The sequence below is a fragment of the Numida meleagris genome, chromosome 3 (assembly GCF_002078875.1).
Source record: "Numida meleagris isolate 19003 breed g44 Domestic line chromosome 3, NumMel1.0, whole genome shotgun sequence".
Taxonomy (NCBI): Eukaryota; Metazoa; Chordata; class Aves; order Galliformes; family Numididae; genus Numida; species Numida meleagris.
This window is the reverse complement of record NC_034411.1, coordinates 14,321,643-14,344,643: the sequence shown is the minus strand read 5'-3', so window position 1 is coordinate 14,344,643 and position 23,001 is coordinate 14,321,643. Positions and strand designations below refer to the sequence as shown.

General features: G+C 41.7%; 2 protein-coding genes across 5 annotated transcripts in view; one reads left to right on the top strand and one right to left on the bottom strand.

Annotated features, from left to right (window-relative positions):
- The window catches only part of LOC110396664, a 31,002-nt gene extending 20,317 nt beyond the window's left edge, over positions 1-10,685 (top strand). The window contains exon 6 of one of the 4 annotated variants that reach the window (XR_002437147.1): positions 7,438-10,685. The gene's annotated coding sequence lies outside the window, so the exon portion shown is untranslated. Of the gene's footprint in view, positions 1-230; positions 797-2,582; positions 4,147-7,437 lie in introns of those variants that run through there. The other 3 variants (XR_002437148.1, XR_002437145.1, XR_002437146.1) reach the window with 3 other exon arrangements.
- Positions 1-22,632, bottom strand: part of HAO1 (hydroxyacid oxidase 1) — a 31,301-nt gene extending 8,669 nt beyond the window's left edge. The window contains exons 1-3 of the mRNA XM_021392485.1: positions 17,875-22,632; positions 10,692-10,843; positions 748-1,003 (exon numbers count right to left, since the gene is read on the bottom strand). Coding sequence (XP_021248160.1) covers positions 748-1,003; positions 10,692-10,843; positions 17,875-18,011 — 545 coding nt within the window. The 5' untranslated portion in view covers positions 18,012-22,632. The remainder of the gene's footprint in view (positions 1-747; positions 1,004-10,691; positions 10,844-17,874) is intronic.

Genomic DNA, 23,001 nt, shown 5'->3' with positions numbered 1-23,001 from the left:
GCAGAATATAGTGAAATCAGGCCAGCATCAGCACCCATAAAACATCACTGGAGAACTCTGTTTTAAGTTAAATGCTGCATAGGCCCTGAAATAATGAGAAATTAGAATTAGTGCAGAGACCACTAATTTTTCTTGAGATGTAGAAGTCCCAAAAGAGATGTAGGGGTGGAAATTGCTTTTGAAACAGTTTAAGAAAGCTGATCCCCCTCTGTTTCTGTATTGGCTGAAAGGAAATTTGAAGTTACTCCGAAAGGGACTCCACATTCAGTACTGACATGGGCCTGGACACACTGCTGTGTCATAGGATGACATTGGCTGGGAGAGGCCTTTGATGATCACTTAATCCAGGTTCCTGCTCAGAGTGCAGCCAACACTGCAGCTGGATCCAGCTTCAAAGCCAGAGCAGATTCGATGGGGTTGTGCCCAGTTGAGTTTTGAAGATGTCCAAAGATTAATTGCCTGACATACAAAGAAATGCCTCATCACTAACTTTGTCAGTCTGCAGCCTCACGCTGCCTGACACACACACACCTTTTACAGCGTGTGAAGACAGCCAAGATAGCTTACTTCTGCCCCTATAAACCACAGCAAACTATGTGTGCTCTGCACCCAGTGATATCACCCAGTATGGTGTATGTCATCTGGAAGAAGTTCCTCATGCCAGAGAAAAATCCCCCCTTACAAGCCCCCTGCACCTCAGGGTGCACCGCAGCATGCTCATCCCACATCCCTCCGGGAGGCACCTACCTGAGGTGGGGAGGAAGCTGGAACTTGTTGCGCACATCATCAATACGCCTGCCAAGGAACGGTGTGTCCACTGTCACAAAGATTCCTTTGTAACCTGCTATCTCTGCACGCCTCACTAGGGATTTGGTAACCTTTCGGTCCTTGTACACATAAAGCTGCAGCCAGCAAAGGCCACCAGGAACTTCTTCAGCAACTTCTTCAATGGAGGAGGTGGCCCAGGAGCTCAGCATCATTCCTGTCCCCATTGCCTGGCATGCTGGAGGGACACAAAGTCACATTCAGGACTATCCAAAACACTGAGGCTCCTCTAGACAGGAGCACTTGGCTCATGAGTGTCAATGCATGTAATTTCACGCTTTCTCCAGTGTTAATGTGTTTTCAGCCTTCCAGTGAATGCTATGGTTGATAGTTAGCAGTTTCTGACACTGGGCTGCTGTGAGAGCTCTCTGGTTTATTTTCTGTGTTTATAGGCCAATTTACGGCAATTGCTGTCTGCATGATGTTTGGGATGATCCCTGTTCCAATACTAGAAGGAAAAAAGACACGATAATTGGAACGAATATAATCTCATATTAGTAATTATTCATCTTAATGGGAACCTGTGTGTAAGACCCTAGCGTTTGCCTACCACCTGTCAGAAATTTTAGAAAACACATCTCAGTACATGTGCACATACTGACAGTCTTAAGTGATCTAAAAAAATGCATTTAAGGTTTCCAGCTTTCCAACTGCTGCCACATGGCTGCAGGTTGGTATTTTAGGACCGCCATTATCAACACTGTACGTCAGTCTTCCTTACCATTGTCACATACCAGATTAGCAAGCGCTTGAGGGAGTGTAAGTTTTGATCATGCCCTTTTGGCTACTTCTTTCCCACCCCTAAAACGTTCACTAGCATTGAGCACATTTTTATTAAAGGCCGCTTCCAGCATTTCTCTGAGCTACTCTGAGCAAGTGCCTATTTTCATCCCTACAGAGTATTTCAGAGCATAAAAGAGGGAAGAGAAAAGGGACACAGTCCAGCAGGTGACCTTATTACATAGATATGATCCCCATTACGACTGGGATCTCCTATCTAACAAATGTTGCTCTTTTTACGGCTCTTAGTGATCATAAAAAGGTAGCTAATGGCTTCAAGGTCAAGGGCTTCTCATTCTCTACAGAGGAACTTTCCACAGACGTAGCCAAAAGACCCAGCTTAAGCGTATTGTCCCTCTCATTTAATATTGAGCTGAAAGGATGGTCATACTTACAAGGGAACAATTTCATTTCTCCTATACACACATGAAATAAAATTATTTTCCCCCTCCTTGTATTTTTAGATTGTTTTCCAATATTGAATTATGTTAAAACATCATTCTGTTGTTCAATTACCATTTTATAAAATGGGCAAAAGATCAGTTCCCGAAGGATTTGCTTGTAAAAGTAATAGTACAAGTTGAACATGTCTACGTAGTTACACAGCACAAATGGTAGTAAACTTAAGAAAGTGTGTAGTACAGCTCAGTGAAGTACAGATTTGGTAGCTAACTGCATTTTCTCCAACTGAAAAACTGAAAGATGAGTTGGCTCCCCCTAAACTTTGAACAACATTCCCCTTCAGCTCCAAACCTTCCCAAGAGTGGTGATAAACTTAAGAATACAAAGCTGATATTATGAAAACTGCCATCCACAGATGATTAGTATCAATGCCTATACAGGCTCAATGGGGACTTAAAGACTTGATGGGGAGCCTCCACTATTCTTTCCCCTGACATCTCTGCCCCATGAGCTGAAGGAGGGGAACCCCACATCCATCATGAGATCCCACACATGAAGCTTTACTCTCTTTACAGTCTCCACCAGTAGTTCCTTAAAGAGAATATGAAGATTAGTAGGCACGCCAGAGAAGCAGTCTCCAAAAAGCACCACCAAGGCCGAAGGGATAGGAGTTCATATTGAATGCTAGGCTCTCCTCCTCCCCCTTCCTTCAAAAGCATTGCAGTGAAATCCGTCATAAGGAGTGAGCAACCACAAGGTAAAACATCACCAAACAATCCCAGGTGGGGTCAAGCAGCTCAAGACTCTGTGCTAGCTACCTCCACGAGGCTGATTTCCAACCTGGGCTGAACGACAAACCAGCTAACCTCATACAACTATATTTTTATGAATATTCTACTACTTCTTATTCTCATTATTATTCTTACATTACTACTTAATGTAAAGTAAAGGAAAACACTGTAAAACTGAAATATTATATAAAGCCTTATTATTCTTGGTCTACCACAGTATACATACTCTTAATGTAAATAGACTTCTGTTTGAAAACCTCATCTCCAGCCCATGGGAGGCATTCAAAAGTGGTCTTTATGATAGCATTTTATTAGATAAGAATTACAAATCTCAGAATGGAAATTCATGAAGAACGTTATCAAACAAATTGAATACATCAGTTAATATTTATTCAGTGGAGGAAAAAAAAATGACCTCATTCATTTTATTAAAATCCCAGGCCGACCTCATACTAGTAACTAATCAAAAGATCCTTCTACATACCTTATAGGGGCTGTGCTATAGCAAACAAGATTCCGACAGTGGAACAAGCACCGACCTAGCAAAGAACCAAGACCCTCTACACTGTAGTCCTTTGATCAGTCCCCTTAAAATTACTGGAAACAGTTTCTTCTCATAGAAGAAATATATTTCTGGGTACTTCTTCTAAAAAACAAAAGACATATATATTGAATGGGATGTCACAACTCCAATTCAAAGTGATTTGCTCAATCAAGCCCTTTAAGTGATGTTAAGAAACAAGGGATCAACATTCCTGTTGCTCTGTCAAATATGAGTTCATGAATGAGAGAGAGGGTTACTAACCCAACAATTGCAAAACCCTCAGATCAGATAAGGGAAAAATGTAAATGTTATGGTTCAATCTGTTTTTAGGTATCCATTTATCTATAATCTTCTATTCTCAGCTCAATATATACGGCCTTAAGGACATGAGAATAGTTGCAAAAGCGGAAAATATAATCACGAAATTCTTCCCTCATCTGACCTACGAAGTTAGGATTTTGGATTTTCATGGTAAAATTCAAAATCTCCACATAAAAAAATTTCTTGTTTTAGAGATTCCAGGTTGACTTGAAGCTCATTTTGACAGTTTTGTAGGCTTTCAAAAATACGATGCATAGTCTTGAAGTATTACCAGTTTTTTTCCTACCTCAAATCAGGATTTGTTCAAAATGCACTCCCATTTCTCACATGTCTAACAGTAGTTGAAGAAAACAGAAACAATTCAATTCAACAACTATATTTTACATTTCAGTTCTGGGGTGCTTGCAAATGTTTCTATTATTACAAGTCAGTCCGGGATCCATATTCTCATGGGAAACTCTTTCAGCAACACACGATTTGTCAGTTTACATCTTTTTTTTTTTAAAAAAAAAAAACACAGCAGCCTTTCCTCATGCCATTTCAGATAATTACCTTTTTTTAAAATTTTTTTTTAAAAAAAGGTAATCTTTTAAGCCCAAATCCTGAACATTCCCTGGAGGATAGGTTTACCTTTGTACACATTGCAGGTTCCCACTGAGGTCAATGACAGCGCTCAAAGCACTGCAGCAAGCACACACAGGAACAGAGGAAAGGTAGGGCAAAGTTGTCAGTATCAGGATGGTGAAACTTTAAGCTCTTTGCACTTCACACAATTACAAGGCCAAATGCACCACTAATTGGAATATTATGGGATGCTTAGTGAGAGGAGCTCCACAGACTTAACTGCACAGCCACAGCTGCCTCACATGGGCACAGATGCCTCAGCTGCATTGCTATCTGCCTGCGCTTAGCCCAGGGAAGCCTGGAGACATCAGACATGCATGAACTGAGCCTCAAAGACATTTCTTCTCACCAGGAAAGATAAATCTCAAAAAAGAATTTTCTTCAGTATTGGGGATTTCAACTGAAGCATTTTATACAGCAACAAATCAAGGTTGACAATGGAACAGGACTTACTTAGGAAGTACACAGGAGAACAGCACAATATTGGTGATGCACTGGCACAGCTGCCCAGAGAAGCTGTGTGCAGCCCATCCATGGAGGCATTCAAGGCCGGGTTGAATGGGGCCCTTGGCTGCCTGAGCTGGTGGGGAGTGTCCTTGTTCACAGCACGGGGTTGGAACCAGATGGTTTTTAGGGTTCCTTCCAACTGAAACCATTCTATGATTCTATAATAACATGTCTCTACCCATTTTTTCATCCTGAAACCATGTCTCCTTCCCACCTCTGATGGGATATCACTCCACTAACTGATATGGAAAGGTACAGAGTTTATTCCTGCAGGCAACCCAGAGGACATACTTCAGCACAGGATGCTGGACAAGAGTCCAGTTTAAGCTTTCATATTTTGTCAAGGTTACCTTATATGGAAATGGTAGATCTTGCTCTTGTTTTCCTTTCAGGGGCATCTCATGGCAGTCAAAATGCCCCACTGCGATCACTTCTCCCTTTACCCACTGTCCCTGAATTAGGGGGCAAAGGACACATTTGGGATCAACACGGTGTCCTTTCATCACAGTGGTATTTCTCAAAAGTAGCTATGTTCTTTGAGCTGCATCTCCGTTTCCTAAGAAACAGAGTTACTGAAATTACTTAACATTAGTCTCTTGATGAAACACACTTGGCTGAGAGACGTTCTGCCCAGCCTTACCTCACTTACTCCTTTCAAAACTCACTGTGCAAGCTGGGCCTGCAGTTTGTTGACACAACATTTTGTCAGCTGTGCAGGAAAGCTGAAGGCTGCAGGGCCAAAATGGATCTAGCCAGTTGGGAAGGTTTATCATGCCAGAAAGCCTGTGTATAGTTATAGCAGAAAGTCCCCTGGCCATACCAAATGATGGGGGAAGTCAGGGTCTGGTCAGCCAAGCCTGAGTTGTCCTACATGGAATAGCCATACCCCAAAATTAATATATACCTTTTTGGGGGGGGGAGGGGGGAAGGGTGCGAGCATGATACGGATAGCAGGTGAGGGATGGGTACAAAGTCCTACTGTAGTCACCAAGGCTAAGCACAAAGAGCAACCGACAGCAAAATCCCTCACTCAGCGTCATGGATAGGCACACCAGATGAGCATGAGGAACCTGAATTCAGATGACCAGCAGCATTAAAGCACATGAAAAACACTTCATAAGTCTGTTAAAGCCAAAGGAACAAGGCATTGCTCCCAGCCTAGGTGAAAATGATAGAGCTGACAGTAACTAAACAGAGTTGGAGGAACCATTTCAGTCAATATTCCTATTCTCTACTTGGCAAAGTAGACTCTACAGATGCATCTCAGGTGGTGGTGAAATCCTTCTCGAGTCAGAAGGAACTCAGAAAGCTGTTTCATAGCAATCACAGAAAGTAAATAAAATTGTCAGATCTGAACAACTAACATTCTAAGTTTTCAAAAGATCTGGCGAAGAAAACAGTCAAGCTGTTCAGCCTGATTTTCAGCAACTCTAAGAGAAGTCACATATTGCAGTACTACTTCTGAGTTGAAACAGAATATTAGGAAATCAGTCAGTAAGAATTAAGACACCATTACATAAATTGCATCAATATATAATAGAGTAGAAGTCTTGATAAAAATAATTGTACATATCTGTTCATGATGAATTGGGACATCAAGAAATTGCTATTTCTTGTTAAGCAGATGGATACTGCATAAGATTTTCTTTAAGTATACTTGAAGGTAGGTCCTATTTACAGGACCATGAATGCTGCTCTACTTCAAGGGAGTTCTAACTGAAGACTACATGGAGATCACATTGGTTTGTGAGCATCACAGTGTGAAGCTGGGGAGACAAATTAATGTCTTTGCATGAAGGAATAGTGAACATTTTTTGGACAAGCAGAAAAATACCATGGAGAATCAGAACTTTTCTGCTGGAAGGTGTTTAGAGAAAAGCCCTTTGCTCTTTTATGGTGGCTAAAATTATTCATCAAATTTGGCAAATATTTTTAGTTAACTAAGTTGAAATTTGAGTGAGAAGGACAAGAAAAAATCACCCTAAGTCAAAATGTCATGTGTTGGTATTTTCAAAATGGAAATGTTTTTTTTCCAAGCTAACACTTTTGTTTCAAAAGCAAGCTATGGTTAAAAGCATTAGCTAGTAGGAAAATTAAATAAAACATTGTATTTTAGATCAAATTAAACATTTCAGTTAATCCAAAACCATTTTCCACCCATTTTTTCAGTTTCTCCTGAAAAGAAAATCCATTATTTACAACATTTCCATATACACCGATTAACTGTAACTGAAGTCTAGGGAACATACTTGAAGAAAGCCCTGAAAAAAAATGGACTAACTTCTGCCAAGATCCATGGCATTGTTTAAAGGACAAGAAAGCATTCTCTACAAGGAAGAACTCCAAGTCCATTTAGACATGTCAAAGAAGGCTGACAAGGAAACATACTGCTGCCTATGTATTTATATCTATATAGTCTAGTTAATAGAAGGATAACAAAGTCTACCCTCTGGAATCTGAAATCATACAAGTTCTGACCGTAATTACAGCTTACACTGTTAAGAGTGGAGTTAGTTAAATTTTAGGGTGACCCACAAACATTGCGTTCAGTCTTATCATCAGGAACTTTTAATATCACAATTCAACATCCTTTCCTAAAAAATAACCTCTACTAAGGTTATTTTTTATTTTTTTCATCAACAGGACTGTTGATGAAGGTGTGTTTAAGGGAAGCAGCCTGACTTGGACATATTTTAGATCAGATACATGCCATCAATCTGGTCCCTTGTGGGGGAACATCCCTTGAGCAGCAGCAGTTCCCAGAAACCTGACAAGCCCTGAAGCAAAATGTCTGCAAGGAAAGGGAGTTCTACCTGATGAGAGACAGCTCAACATAGGTGTCCTTCTCTGCAGAGAGGACAATTACCCTGTGGATGGAGGCACTGAAAGTGCACAGCATTTCAAAGCAAAATATTGTTACTTAATAGAAGTAGCTGGGAGGATTAGGCATTGCTCTGGAAGCATGGAAAAAGCTTGTTATTTCTACCTGTACCACCCTGTTCTGCAGGTGAAGATGATGCGAATACGAGCTCATCTCAAGAGGTTTAACCCCAACCAGGCAGCTGGGTTGTTTGTGGCACCTGCTGCGTTCTGCCCGAGCACACATACACATTCATGCACCGTAGGAGCTCCTTTGGGCAGCTGCCACGCTCCTGAGTGTGAGTCAAGGATCACTATGCCTGCTCCAGCAGCCACTCAGGCCAAGAGGGGACAAGGCTCAGACTGCACCGTGCTTTTCAAGGGTCATCACAACAGCAGAGTTACCACCGCATGAGTCGCTTCCTACATACCTGAGCCAAAATTCAAGCTTACAAGTACATGGTGTTTTCCAAAAGCCGTAAGACTATCATCAGACTTTCTTGGCTTGCATGAACTGGTTCAGCTAAAGCAAAAACTGATTTAAAGCAACCAACAATCTAGCCACTTCATTTCTGAGGTACTGCTAAGTTAAAGAGAATTTGGATGTAGCAAAATCCTTGATCCCAAATGTCCCAGTTTTAAGGAAAGCTTTAAGCCAAACGTGTACTTTACAGCTAACCCCTGTCATCTTAGAAGGTCAGACCAGAAGCTTGGCACTGAATGCCCTGCTCCACCTTTAACAGAGCACAAAACCAAAGACTTTTTTTTCCTACAAGAAATGCTAATGCTATACAGAGGGTGTGATTTTAATTGCACTCTCCCTTGAAAGTGATGAAAATTTTACCAACTCCAAGGATATGTTTATTTGGCCACACATTCAAACCATTGCCAGTACACCAAGGTCTCCTGGCTTGAAGATTCAAGAACGCTAAATGCAGTAATCACATGTTAAAGTTTGAAACTAAATGCAAGAGAGTCAGGAAATTCCAAAATCAACTTATCTACCACAACCATAACTCAGCCCTGGTAGTTAGCCTTATTTTATCACTTTATTGTATGTGCAGTGATAGATTTATGACTTAAGATGTGGCCAGGCCACAGTGTCAGTGGGAGGCTTTGCTAAGGAACATCCTGGGTTTTGTGCATTTCTAATCTCACTCTTAACATGGCATTAATGTGTTTGCACTTACCAGCATTATGCTTCAGGGTTTTCTTACAGCATGACCTGGGCCAGAAATAATCCACGAGTGTTGCCAAAGGACAGGACAGCACTAACACAGCTGACAGAACACAGCTTCTCAGATCAATTCAAAGTATTTGAGCTCCATCGTGTGGAGCGTGCCTGCACATACGATCTGGCTTTCTAATAAATCTCTTAAAAAAAATAGAAGAATGCTCAAATACACTACAAATCAAGGAAACCTTTGACAGAAAGTAAGATTCACACTGCTCCTTGCTGAGGAGCAAAATGTGACAGGGCTGAGTTTGCCAGAGCCCTGGGACAGCAACACGGAAGGGCTGCAGCTCATCACAGGGCACATCGCTGCCATGCTGGTTAAGAAGGATCAAGACCAGCTCACCGCAAGGTTTTTAATTAGACTCACTTCACACTAGCATTTGCTGCATTGATCATGGAAAGGTTGTTAAATGAACCTAGCTCACAGGTCTATGTGTTTTGTAACCTTTTTCATTCTGCTAGCACTGGAGTATTGAAATTCACACCGTGACACTGAATGCTTGCTGCATACAAACAGTGTGACCTCTTGTGAAAGTCATTTTGCAGCTTAAGTTAAAGGAGTGAGAAAGTTTCACATCTGAATTATATCCCATTTCTCACATCCTTTTACACTGTAGGCTTTACTTTGAAAGCATCTCTGTATCAAATATAGCCCAGAGGACCCTTATCTTGCTGGCTCCCTGGGATGTGTTCAAAGAGTTATATACAAAGCAAAAAAATATATATCATTCTGAGATAGGCAAAAGCTTCTGTATTTCTGGAAGGAAAGACATGGATGGCCACTGGGGTTCATAAGAGGTTTTGTGACAGTGAGCATATCTTCTCATGGAAACACATAATTTATAGAATGTATATAAAATATATAGATGTTTTCATTTTTAAATTACAAATGATAACAAGGATTCCTACAGGCCAGTGAAATACACTTTGTTACAAGAAAGCAGAGCAGCTGTCATGGTGTGAAGAATTTGGTGAAGCGGGCAAGGAGGACACCAAGGGGAAATATCTGACACCAGGCTACTCCTCATCCAAGCAAGAAGCGTCCAAAGCTGCCAAGTCAGAGACTCAAGCCAGAAATCAGACCATTATTTATTTTTCAATTGCTACTTCTGGTGACTTCTCTACCATTTGATTCCCAAATCAAGACCAAGAGACTATCCTACAAAGGCCAAAGCAGTGCAAAACCTGTCCGCAGCTGTTGGACTAACATTATGCAGTCATATTAGAGAAGTATTGTAGTCTCTTCTGGCCCTACAGACAATCAGGGAATCTATTTACCTGCATTACAGATGATCACAAAAACCTCTCTGCCAATTCTCTAAAATGACTCCAGTCTTTAATCAGAAGGCATTTACAAGAGACAGAGGGCTGAAAAGAGGACTCCTGTGGTCATCCCTCAGCCCCAGATCAGAGGGATGCTGCACTCACTGCACTTTGTTTCCGCCATGCCCAGATCCCCACTTTGTAGTGTGCATCTGTTGGGTGACCTGGACTAAAGCTGATAGCACATTTTTCCCCTCAATTTTCACTCCTGAAAATTAAGAACTACTAGACTGACATGTTATCAGACCGCATCCACCTCTGAAGGTGTATGGGCAAAGACCATGTACCTCAAATCCGGGATTCAGATAGGTTACCTCCTTTTTTGATGTCCTGAGCATCTATCTTCTCCTACTGAAGACACAGAAAAAAGCGCTCGTTTGCCCCCCTCCCACCGAGGTGCAGCTTTGTTTATTCAGAGATAGATAGTGTTTATTCTGAGATAGGAGCAAGAGGACTGCAGGAACTCCGCACAATTTACCTTTAGCAGTTGCCATTTCTCCATCAGGGTGAGCCATGCGCTGCATAGCAGTTGCTCCCACACAGACCGGCATGCTGATATTCTGCCCTAAGACAGACGTTGACAGGTCCATTACAGACACGTCCCGGAGCACCCGGGGGTACAGCTTCCATCTGACACAGAAAAACAGAATAAAATATCTGCATCACTGAGGTTATAGCTCTGAACGTCCAAGAGCAGGTTTTCCCGTTATCAGGAGAAAAAAAATGGTGAAAGCAGGAGGGGAGGAAGCAGCACAAAGCACCAGGCAGGTGTTGGACCTAGAGCAGAGCAGAGCTCCATTGTGTGACCCATACACGTAGAAGGAGCTGCAAACTGCACAAAGCCAGGAAGAAACAGGCAAGAAGGGATTGGGGGAAAAAAAAAAAAAATCAATGGAGGGTGAAAGGAGGCAAAGATCCTTTGAAAATTGTTGGCTGCTATCATTTGAAAGAAAAGACGGGAGCTGCAAAACAATGTTTACAGTGAATCTCAGCTTCCCTGAAAGCCCTGTGGCAAAACCAGATGACAGAGGATGTGCAGGATTCAGGTTAGATATTAGGAAAAATTTCTTCTCAGAGAATGGTAACGCAATGAGACAGGCTGTCCAGGAAGGTGGAGATGTCACCACCCCTGGAGGTGTTCAAGAACCATGGATATGTGGCACTGAGGGACGTGGGTTAAGTGGGTATGGTGTTGATGGGTCAATGGTTGGACATGATGATCTTAGAGGTATTTTCCAGCCTTAATGACTCTGATTCTGTAACAGAAGTCACCAGTCCCCCTTCCACCTCCCTCAGCCATTCCCCTAATGGACCAGGGAGCCAAAGGATACAGAAGTTTTGGATAAAACTAGCTTGGCCAGTATTCTCACACCTCCTTGTCCCTATGCTATGGATGTCTGCATTGAGAGCACACAGAACCAATTAGCCATGCTTCTTCCTGTGGAAAACAGATGGGCAGGAGCATGCCCGAGCTGTACTCAGAGGAGACAGTTGGGGAAATACACTGCATTGCATCTCTACTGGCACCTTTTGCTAACGAGTAGGCCCTGAGAGGCCCCATCTCCAGCAGTCACAAGCCCCTGTGCGACACATATTTCACTGAAAAGTAACCGCAGGCCCAGGGACAGCCCACAAGGAATTGAGACCTCCAGGAAAAAAACAAATGCAGCCATTATAATTTGGTACAGAAGAAGACTGTGTAGCATAATTGCTTTCCCAAGAGAGTAAATTATAATCTACTCCTTGAATGACTTGGCCCAGAACCTGCTCAGCTGTTCCTGACCTCATTTTGCTTCCAGTGTATCCACTGTAAACCACACTAACCCAGATCCATTGCCATATTCTCTGTCAGGGTCTCCAGCTCAGCTACAGGCAGAAGCTGACTCCAAATGAGAACTAAAATACACCCATGCGACATTGCAATTAGGCTGAACATCACATGCTTGGACACAAGTTTACCTTCCCCTTCTGCCACCAACTGGAGCACAACAGGACAACAATCCCTCTCAGAGCATCAGCTAGACAGCACTTAATATCCAAAACCATCTCAGTATGGATGCATTCATGGGGGGTATCCATGAAATCGGACGTTTTCTTGTCAATGAAGTAATGCTGCAGCAAAGCCATTGTTAGTATAATCCACAAGAAGGTGCACATTAGCAGGTGCTAGCTCTCAGGAGTGTGCTCTGAGCAAGGTGCAAGTGTTCTCTGCAAGCAATAATAGGCTGTCGCAATGTCTCACTAATGCACCCTTCCCTCTGAAAGGACTGCGAATGTAGATTATGGCTACTGAGTTTTAATTAAAGAAAATAATTAAAAGCTTAATCTCTAGTACTGCTGAAACTGACTACCTGTTCAGCACTAAAACGCCTGAGGGAAACTGACTACTGTCATTAGCAAGGAGATGGCAAACAGAGCCTCTATTATCCTTAGACTGTGTTCTGTCAGTGAGTAGCAGTCAGCTTGAGCTTGCATACTAAACAGGCTGGTTGGGGTGGGGGGAGAGAAGAAAAAAAAAAAGGTGGCGAGGAAGACAATATCTTCATTTTATTGGAAGATCAAGAGACTTTTCCATAAGAAACCTGGGACAGAGTCAGGATGAGACCCAAATTTCTTAAGCCATGGAGCACCAGGCCACGCTAGTTCTCCAGAAAGCACTCCCCAGGGAGGAGAAAGACGGTTATGATGCTTGGAAGAAGAGATGTAGTTGTGGGACTCAGCTATAATATTTGATGCCAAGACACACACACTGTAAGTATGCCTCCTTGGACTTGTTTTTATGCTATTGTGTCAGATTGTTATTTTACAGGGGAAGACGAGCTGAGGGTGGAACAGAGAAAACATGACTTTTATCCCCCTTCTTCCTATTCCTCATTCCAAAGGCCTTCTCCCAGCTCTGAGACATCTTTCCCCAGCAAATACAAAGAAAATACAAATCTTTTAATAACCTTGGTCATGTTTACAGGCTAACTCAGAAGCATAAGGATGCAAAATGCCTTCTTCTGCAGTCTCCTAGTACTCAGCTGTTCCTGACCCATAGGATTCTTACTGGTGCAAATGACTGCCACTTCCAAGCACACATTTGAATGTCAGTTGAGTTATAAGGGACAGTCTAAGGGTTAACTATTGCATGGGGCTGGGGTAAGTAGAATGCAAGGCAAGATAAGAAAAGGAACTCGTTGAAACTCCATTATCAGCAGGGACCAGTACAGGGAACCAGTTGAAGCTGGAGCACCTCTGCAAAACAGCAGTGGGTTGGAAAGGGCAGAGTGAGGAAGACGTCGAGCCTTCATCCAATGACCACCAGGAGGAGCTACAACACATACATCAAGGGGAGGGACACTATGCAAAAGAATTCCTGGAAAATAATGAATATGTAGATGAGTTCCGGGAAACCTGCTGACTATGTATGAGCTTGGCTTTCAAATGTGTAATGTTTTCTGCTTACTGGTGTGCAAGTTAGGAGGATCTATCCCCCTTGCACCCCGAGTGTGGGCGTAGCGCTGAATAAACATACCTGCTTTGTAATCTCACTCGGGTTACAGAGTCTGATTCTGCACGTCACAGTCCTGAAGTAGCAAAATTCTTTCAGTGCTTCTAGCTTAGAGGATTTTTGCTCTTTCTGCTTCTCTATCTCCTCTCAGCAGGATACACAAGAATAACAAAGCTGCTAGAAACAGCAAATACCCTCCTTCCCACTCACTCTTACATGCTGTCAAGTAATTGTCCACAAGCTTTTTGGTGTCAGATTTATTAGCCCCAGTATTTAAACAAATTTCTCTGATAACCTTTTTTTTAAAAAAAAACAAAACACAAAACCTCTCTCCTTGCATCTCACTAGCTTGCATGCTCTAGACCAGCATCAAACCAATCCTCAAAATTGAGCACTGACTGTGTCTCATGAAAAACACTGATGGGATCACCACCTTAGCATTATACTCTTTGACAAAAGAGTGTCAGATTTTACTACACATGGATTTTTCTCAGCTGTTAGTTTATGAGACATCTGAAATGACCTGTTTTCTGCACAAGCCATGGGGATATACCCTTACCAATAGTAAGCAATAAACAAGAACACTACTTCCCAGAAACCAGTGCACATATTCATTAGACCGCCACACAAGACCTGCTTCCTCCTATTCTTTGAGCAAAAATGTTTCCAGGATTTTTGTTAAGGCCTCATGCACTTTTCATTCATCATCTTCTTGTCACCCACAACTTTTCTAAGCCAAGCTGACACTTGCGTGCTATGATCAGCAATTGCAAGTTACTGCATCTTTCTTCCCAGCCAGTAGCTGGGAAGTGCTGCACTGGGTAAGTTGGTGAGCACTCCTGACTCAGACAGCTTCATCTAAAAGCTGTTTTGAAAGAAGGATGAAAGTGAGGGGGCATTAGTGGGTTCTCCCCATCTCCCCCCCATTCAAAAATATCAGAATGTAAGTTACCTTGCAGTTGGGCAAGATAAAGGGAAGAGCACTCTTTTTTCACACTCATCTTTTGCCGTAAAAAAAAACACTGAAAATCTCAAGATGTAACATTTTCAAGCAGTACCCACTTACTTCTTTTCCAAATTCATACTAAATGCTCCCTTCACACTGCATCAATAGCAGCGTGCTTTGGAAAGGAACACTGCTCAGGCAAAGGCCCTATCCCAGCCCCTGCCTGCTTTGATGACCTTCATCTCTCCTCCTGCTCCTCCTTCCCAACTTCCCATCATAATGGGCACGTGTTATTGCTGCACAGGGCCAAGTAGCAGCTGCATTTACTCAAGGAAAACATTTCTCTCCCGGGATGTCTCATCATCCACATGGCAACTCTTTTCGGGGACTCTGAATCTGGGCTGGAAGATGTGGCAGAAACATAACCAACTCATTATTAAAAGCATTCATTCCTTCTCTTTGCCTTGTGACCTGATGTGCCTGTTTGATCCTAGTCAGATTTTCAGTCTTTTTTTTTTTTAAAGGCCTGTGCCCAGTCATTTTAATGCCCTTACTACCTAACTACTAGATGACACATTTGAAGAAAATATGCATCAACACTCACCGATAAACAAGACACGACGTTCCTTGAACATGACAACAAAACGCACCTTCGCCAAACACCACTGGGAAGTCAGCGGCAGAACCTGTCGCAGCAGATTATCGGAAACGTGTTCCTAAACACACATACTTTTACTTTCATTAAAATGCTGAGAGATTTCAGATTGATTTCTTGAATGCCATCAAGCCAAAGGCAACTCACTCTTGTCTTAAAATGCACTCTTTATTCAGGCCCATTGGTTTCTTGACAACTTGAGAGTGAATTTAATCACTCTCAAGTTGGAAGGACATACAGTGTTTTGGAACACAGAACAAATGCAAGGTGAATAAAGTCAGATGCCATAGGGAATAATGTATGCTCTCATGTCCTAAATAATTGTCTCTGGCCTTAATACCTCATTTATGCAATTGCCATCTCCACTTCATTTGAAAACTGAAGAGAAAACTGATCTGGCTTTAGCAGGAAAATGCTGATGTTGAGATGCAAGCACTGGTTCTTCACATCAACATCAATCTCAGATAAACTGGAAGCTAGAGGAGAGTCATCGGAATTATCGTTAGTTTCACCTCAAGCCTTGGTCTTTTGGGGGCACTTCATACTGCAGTATCTGATTACAGGTCCAAAGTACTTTAAGCTCCTGTGTTTTCAAGAGGACAGGACATCTGATTATATCAGCAAACAGATATGACCTGCACTGATCCAAAAATTGCATGAGCCATTCCAAAGGTACTGCATTATCTGTCAACACAACCATTAATTTGCTAGATCACTCCTTAATGATAATCTATTTCCATTGTAAATGCAACCATTAAGTTGCCAAAAAATTAAGAGCTCAGACTTAACAGATATTTTTTCTAGATATACCAGCCAACTAAGTAACCTTGCAATGCACACCAGAAAGAGTTGGGCTACAAAACTCACACTGTGGGTTCTATTTCATTCTTTTTTTTTTCCCATTTAAATACAAATATTTATACATATAAATATTTAAAGACATTGTAAACATCTTTAATCGGGGTGAACCCCATGTCCTGAAACAGCACGCAATTAAGCTTTTGACTAGAAATCAATGAGAGTTCTCTGGCCACTGGCAGTGAAACTCTCCGTACATACTACGTACAGGCAACTGTGATCTTTGCGGGTATAAAGTCCATCTTACTTAATATTTACCCATCAGCTGCCCTCAGGAATAGGGAGATAATGAGTAATGCATTCAAAAAACACAAAGACTGAGATCCAGGGACTGAACCCCTAATAGCAGTCCTACATCCTTCATAGTTAGGACATGCTCTTCTCAACAGTGTCATAATGAAAATAAAGGTTTTTTGAAGTTGCTTGTGCCAAAGTTAAGTCCTTTAACACAGAATAATCACAAATCCTTATACCAGGTTCTCACTTCTAGATGTGCTGCCCAGGAAGCCATCAGACACATGGATGTTGTACTCAATAGTTTTAGACCCACAGGCTAATAAATTAAAATCCCACCACCACAGGACGTGCCTCAGCAGCTACAAGTGGAGGCCACTTAGGAATCGAGATCCGTGTCCTGAAACCTGTGCTCAAACGATTCTGAATGAAGTTCAACATCCCATTAGAAGAGGTGGAAGGGTTCACTTTTGCAAAGGGGAAGGACCACCTGGCAGACAACTTCAGTTATGACACTCTTTCTTATAGGAAGATCTGTGCTAGTGCTGCAGGTGTCAGAAACCAGGGGACAGCATATCTTATGCCAGGGACTGGGTTTTGGACTCTGATCCCAGCTCTCCCACTGCTTTACTGAGTGACCTTCAACAGCTCTGGCTGTCTTGAACTGATGCTCTGGTAGCAGAGCAGCAGCAGAAATTCAGGAAATGGGGAACCAACATAACACAAAGTGATTTGACATCAGTTTTGACATTCCTCCATCAAAAGTTACTTTAGTCCACGTTGAACCTACCACTTCCAGCACAAAGGAGTTGAGTGAGTTTGGGTTTTGACAAGAGTACAGGGGATTGAGCTACAGTTTGCAAGTCAAAACTGGTTTTACAATAGTTCCCATCATTTACAATATTTCACGGTGAAGTGCTAACTATGTCTGAAATCTGAACACAGCTCAGGCACACATTACTGAGCACTGGCCTCCACACCTCGCTCCAGAGTGCACCGCTGGGACACACAGCTCCAATTCTGCAATATTGCACAGACACTTAGCAGGGAAGGCCACAAAAGTAATTCAATTTAGGAGGAACAGTTCAGTTAGAAGTGTCTTAGGACATAAAAGGTACAATAATACAAGAAATCTTTGCCTGTACTATAGCTTAAAATATAGAAACAACAACAATTTCATCAGCTCATTAAGTATTTGTTTCACCCAGAAATTTTGCTTCCCTAAACTAATCAAAATGCAGGTAAAGCTAAAAACAAGCTAATGAATTTTTGGGACTGATTTGATGGAAAATTTTAGTTGGGGGCAAGAAAGGGAGGAACTGATGTTCTGAGAAGGAATTCTTTGAGTCTTTTTCCTAAAACTTAGTTTCAGAAAAATTAAGTTTTGTTTGCACAAAATCTAATATTGTACCACACCTACTAATAATGCAAACACATACACACACACACTCTACAGTCTTAAATCATTCTCATACCTTGAAAACGCTGCTACATTATCTGCTAATGTTTCCTGGTCATCTGCTCCGGATCGGTAATAATCATACACTGATTTGGGGAGAAATTTTTTAGCATAATCTTCAAAATCAGCAACACAAACTGGCTTTCCAGACATGTTTGCAGATCTCACAGGATAAATTTATTCCTACTTGCTTTTAAACTCTGTATTTCTGTCTGTAAATCATTAATATGGGATCTCATCAAGGTTTGACTTCCTTATCTATGCACAAAAAATATACAACAACTTCTCGTGTCACACTGGACTTCAGCACCATGTTTCATTTCATGTGGTCAAAGCAAGTGCAGATATACTGGAATATGTTATGGCAAAAAAAAATTAATAATTGAAGAAATATAGGGGTGTGATATGTGTGACTTAGACCTAAAATAACAGGGATGTAACATCTCAATTTTCCATCAAAAATATCCAGGTGATGGAAAAAATGGTATCATTTACATCCAAAAAGCAAAATTCTGCTTTAGTTGACTTATAAAAGCAGGTCCAGGCCTTGGTTGGCATTTATAACAGTTAAGACTGTTTCTAGTTACTTACATTAGAACTCTGGATTTGGAATTAAGTTGCAGAGTCACAGCTGCCAACCAGCTAGGACAGCTACTGCATCCTCATGCAAATGACTGCTGCTTTTTAAGGTAATTCCTCCTCCACAGCCCAGAGAGCTGTAGTTATTCATAGAACATTATGAAGTCAGATACACTTATTGGCTCAAAATAAAGTTACCTTACCACATGTGCTAACACTCATCCAAAATGTAACAGATTACTTGATTTAACAAAAACACATACATACATTCATTCAAGATTCAAAAGAGATGGCCAAGTATCTTTGGAGGAATATTTCAGGGACTGAAGCAGGAACGATGGTGCCAATTGGAAGGTCAGGTTCAAGAATTGTCTAAAGAGAACGAAGTTGCCACCTAAGAGATGTGCAGCTATTTCATACTGCTTTTGTGGATCTCAGGGCATCTTAGCTTAAAATATTAAGGGTGTGTAGGGGAGTTCCTTTTTCTAGCTAGTTAGAATATTCATGGAAGGAATTACTGGGAATGACTATCAATATACATAGTTACACCATCAGGTATTCATCACACATCCACAATGAATACCGTTCAAATGCAAACTGGCTTACACTGACATTTCTCTGTGCTCCCAGCACAAGAACTGGGGATACATCTGCTTTTACTTAAGTTTGCATTATCTATGCTGAAAACCAGGTATTTATTCTAGAGCATAGAAGGGTAAGCACTGTGTGATAGTTAAATGTATTAATACGTGCATCTGGATTCGGCAACGTATCATGCTGGTAGTTTGCGCAAAAATTACTGAAGAGATCTACACCGTTTTGCTGTTGATCTTCCCCCTACACTTTTACATCTACCTTCTTCAAAATGAGTTAAGCTCTTCCTAACACATCCCACATCAATCTCTCTCTCCATTTATGTTGACAGGCTATATTCACACGATACCAGCCTGCCATGTTTTTACCGGTCATTATTTATCAGTCACACTAAAAGTTCCTCTTTCCTCCCTTATCGCTAAGTTGTTCACATAGCGTGCTTTATGGATCCCACAAGAAAATGCCAAACACACTAAAGCACAATGACTTCTTGCTGTAACCCAGCCAGCATACCCTGGGAAGCTACAGCCCTTGGCACACCAGGTGCTCCAACAGACACTTCTTCCTGCTGCTGGCCAGTTTATGAGTTGAAGTGTGGAGGAAATGGCTAATAGCAGCACTAAGGAAAAATTAAGCTATAAGCTTAATCTGCTGCTAAATTGCAACCACGTAGCCTCTTTCTGGCAGTATGAGCATAATCCATTAAGACAGCGCAGCAAATGTCTCCCCAGCATATCTGACAGCGATATACAGACCAGCTTTGACACAGCTTCCTTTCAAGCAATTGGCTCCTTATTTAATGAAATCTATCTGGCTTACTCCCTCTTAAAATGAGGAACGTCCTCTGTCTGCTTAATGAGACACTGGCTGTCTTAACTTGTACCTTGGAGCAAAAGAAGAGCATCTTAACAGCAAGGAGTTTGGCCAGGTAATCAAGGCAAATATCACTGGTAAAATTCAACGTGCAATTGAAATGTTCAGATGTGATTTTTTTTTCCCCCTCTGATCTAATCACAATCAGTGTGGCAGTAACAGCCTCTCCCATATCTACTGTTTTCTCATTTGTTCCCTTAGCAGGTCACTAGAGAATTACTGAGGGAAAATAGCATCACACGCGCTGCACCAGAACCTCTTTTCACTGAAGTGAAATAGGTATAGATGTATCTACATATCACAAATTCAGGAAAAAAAACCCACAGAGAGCTGCAAAAGACAGAGACATTGCTTAGAATCCAAAAGAGGGCTTAGCGAAATATCACTACACATTAGTGTTTATATATGTTATTTGACAAACAAAGAGAAGAAAAGATCAACATGAAATTTGAGCCTGAATCACTGTGTTCCTATTGCAGGATTGGAGAAACAACATTGGTGGTCTCTTGTGAATAAGCAGAAACTCCACTGAGAGAGAATGAGTAAACTGGGATTTTCTCTCTTAACAAAAGTTTAACTGGAAAAGTTAACTTCAGTATATAATTAAGCTATTTCAAGGTACCATGACTACCAAAGCGTTTCTCAAGAGTGCTGCAGACAGCTGTTTTATCTAGTAACTTTTTACATAAGTAAAAGGCTCTGTTTTGACTTTCAAATTCTCCATGAACATTCCTGAATTTTGTCCAAACAAAAGCATAAAGCATGTCTTGATAGACTTTGACGCTATAAAATGAATGGTTTTCAGTATCTCCTCAATCAGAGATAAAGGAACTGATCTTGGCCCCTCCAAGTCAGTCACAAGATTCAACAGAAAATATTTTTCAGCAATCTGTGACTTCAGCATGAGACTGAATAAAGTCAATGGATTCATTACATGAATGAGGACAGCTTCTTGCTACTTGGCATAGAAGCAGGTAAGTGGCCCTAGCAAGCCCCAAGGAACATCTGTTTTGTGAAGTCACTTGGGAAGCCTGGGACTGCTGGGGTCGAAGGAGCCTGGAGCATCAATTATACAAACAGTTCTCCTTGGAGGAACCATAACATTGGGTACTAAGAAAACAATCCAGGGGAGATGTACAAAAAGGTGTACACCACCACTTCTGGACTCCCAGCTGCACAGCAAAAACCATGGTTCTAAGAAACTCTTCCAGGGCTAGGAGGGGTGCTTTTCAACAACGATGTCGTGTAAAACTCACAGGCTTGACCAAAGGCTCATGCTCTGTGCAATACAGGGAGGGACAAATTTAAACCTTGAATGCATTATTAGACACCAGTAAAACAGAGACTTGACCTTCCATCACTTTGACTTCCATTGTGCATCTTGTACAGCAAAGCTCAGCATGGGCTATAAAGATCTCTGTTCTGCTGGAAACTCAATACACCAACACAATCAAGTCATTTACTACCCAGAAAAAGAATCAAGGACCAGACTTCCTCATTTACATCTTACATTTCCAAATTGGGTAAAAGCCAGCTTGCTCCTGAGAAAAGTTGCAAAAGCATCACAAAGGACACGCACCGCTTCCTCCTGGGCAGCCCTTTACAGCCAAATATGCTGGTGTTCTATGTATGTGTACGCTTCGTGTGGGGAGGTGTTTAAAGCTCAGGAAAGGGAGAAAACCTATTTCCTTCCCACTGGAAAAGACATCGGCAGCAGCCATCCAGCTTTTCATTTTTGAATGTGTGATCAGTCCCTCAGAAGAAAAATGTACTACTCATCATCACTACTTCCAGACCTGGGAGCCACCCCAGATTCAGTTTTGTTTGCTGGTTGCAAACAACGGGGGGCTGACAAATCAAGTCAAAAATTCAAGACAGCTGCAGTTGCACTATCAAGAAGTTAGTATCATGATTCCTCTACAAAAACAGAGCTTTATGTAATTTTCAAAACCTGTCTGGATTTTTGCCCGTAGTATTTCACCTGTTCATAGGGATAATTTCAAATTCTCACCTAATGAGACAGAAGCAGCTGACTGAGCAGTAGAACGTAAAATAAACTAAGGCTTTGTTTGATACCACTCCCCCTTAGCAGTTACATCAAGAAATTGATGCAGCGGCAAATAAAAAGCGAGCTGCAGATCACCCAACCTGTGCAGCAATTCCACTCCACACTGGAAGGCAGTTCAGGAAACTCACCTTCTGAGAATCAACTTGAGTGCTTACTGGATCCTGTAGTTGTTCACATCATCCAAGCACACTGACGGAATGGCTCCTGGTAGTCACAAAATACCTCCAGCACACCCGGCCTTGAGGCATTTTCTTCAGCAACAGCAGGTCGCTGTGAGCTCTCAGAAGAGGAACTATTTAGACCTGTAAGCTTCTTCACCACATTAGCAGGGAGATGTGTGCTGCTGTCCTCCAGGTTCCAGAGACAGCCAGCACGCTGCTTGCGTGGTTAGAAGACTGGATTACTCAAGAGGGGGCAAAACAAACCTGACACAGAAGTGACAGCCACCAATGGTTCAAAGTTATGCTGTTCTGCCCAGCAGCCTCCATTTACCCAGCTGCATTTTATACTTTCAAAAGTTCACTGCTCAGCCCACAGTTACTACCATGAGAAGATCAATCAAGGCACTTTCCAAACAACTTTTTCCACTCGCGTAGAAAGGAAGTTATTTGTTAATGTACAGGTCTGTTTTCTCAAGAGTTGGAGGAGTCTTCACAAGCAAGCTACAAGCTATTATTAATCAGGAGATCAGTGTTAATAAAAAGTTGTTAATCAAACAAATAAACCATCAAACAAATAAGCCAAAAAAAAAGAAAACTGCAATAGGATCATAAACACAAAATCTATACGGAATTTCAGTAAAAATATCCACAGAATGAAACTTTAATATAAAAAAAGACGATTCTGTGTAACATTTCAAAGACAGCCCACAGAACAAGTGTTGCCAAGAACAGGTGCAACGTGTACAGTATTCCAAGATTTGTAGACACATTTCACACAAATCAAGGACAGCAGTTGCGAAAGGCTGCATTTCTTGCCTCTTCAGAAAGTAACCCACTGGATTTTTTGAGCGACTTGACTTCAAGCATT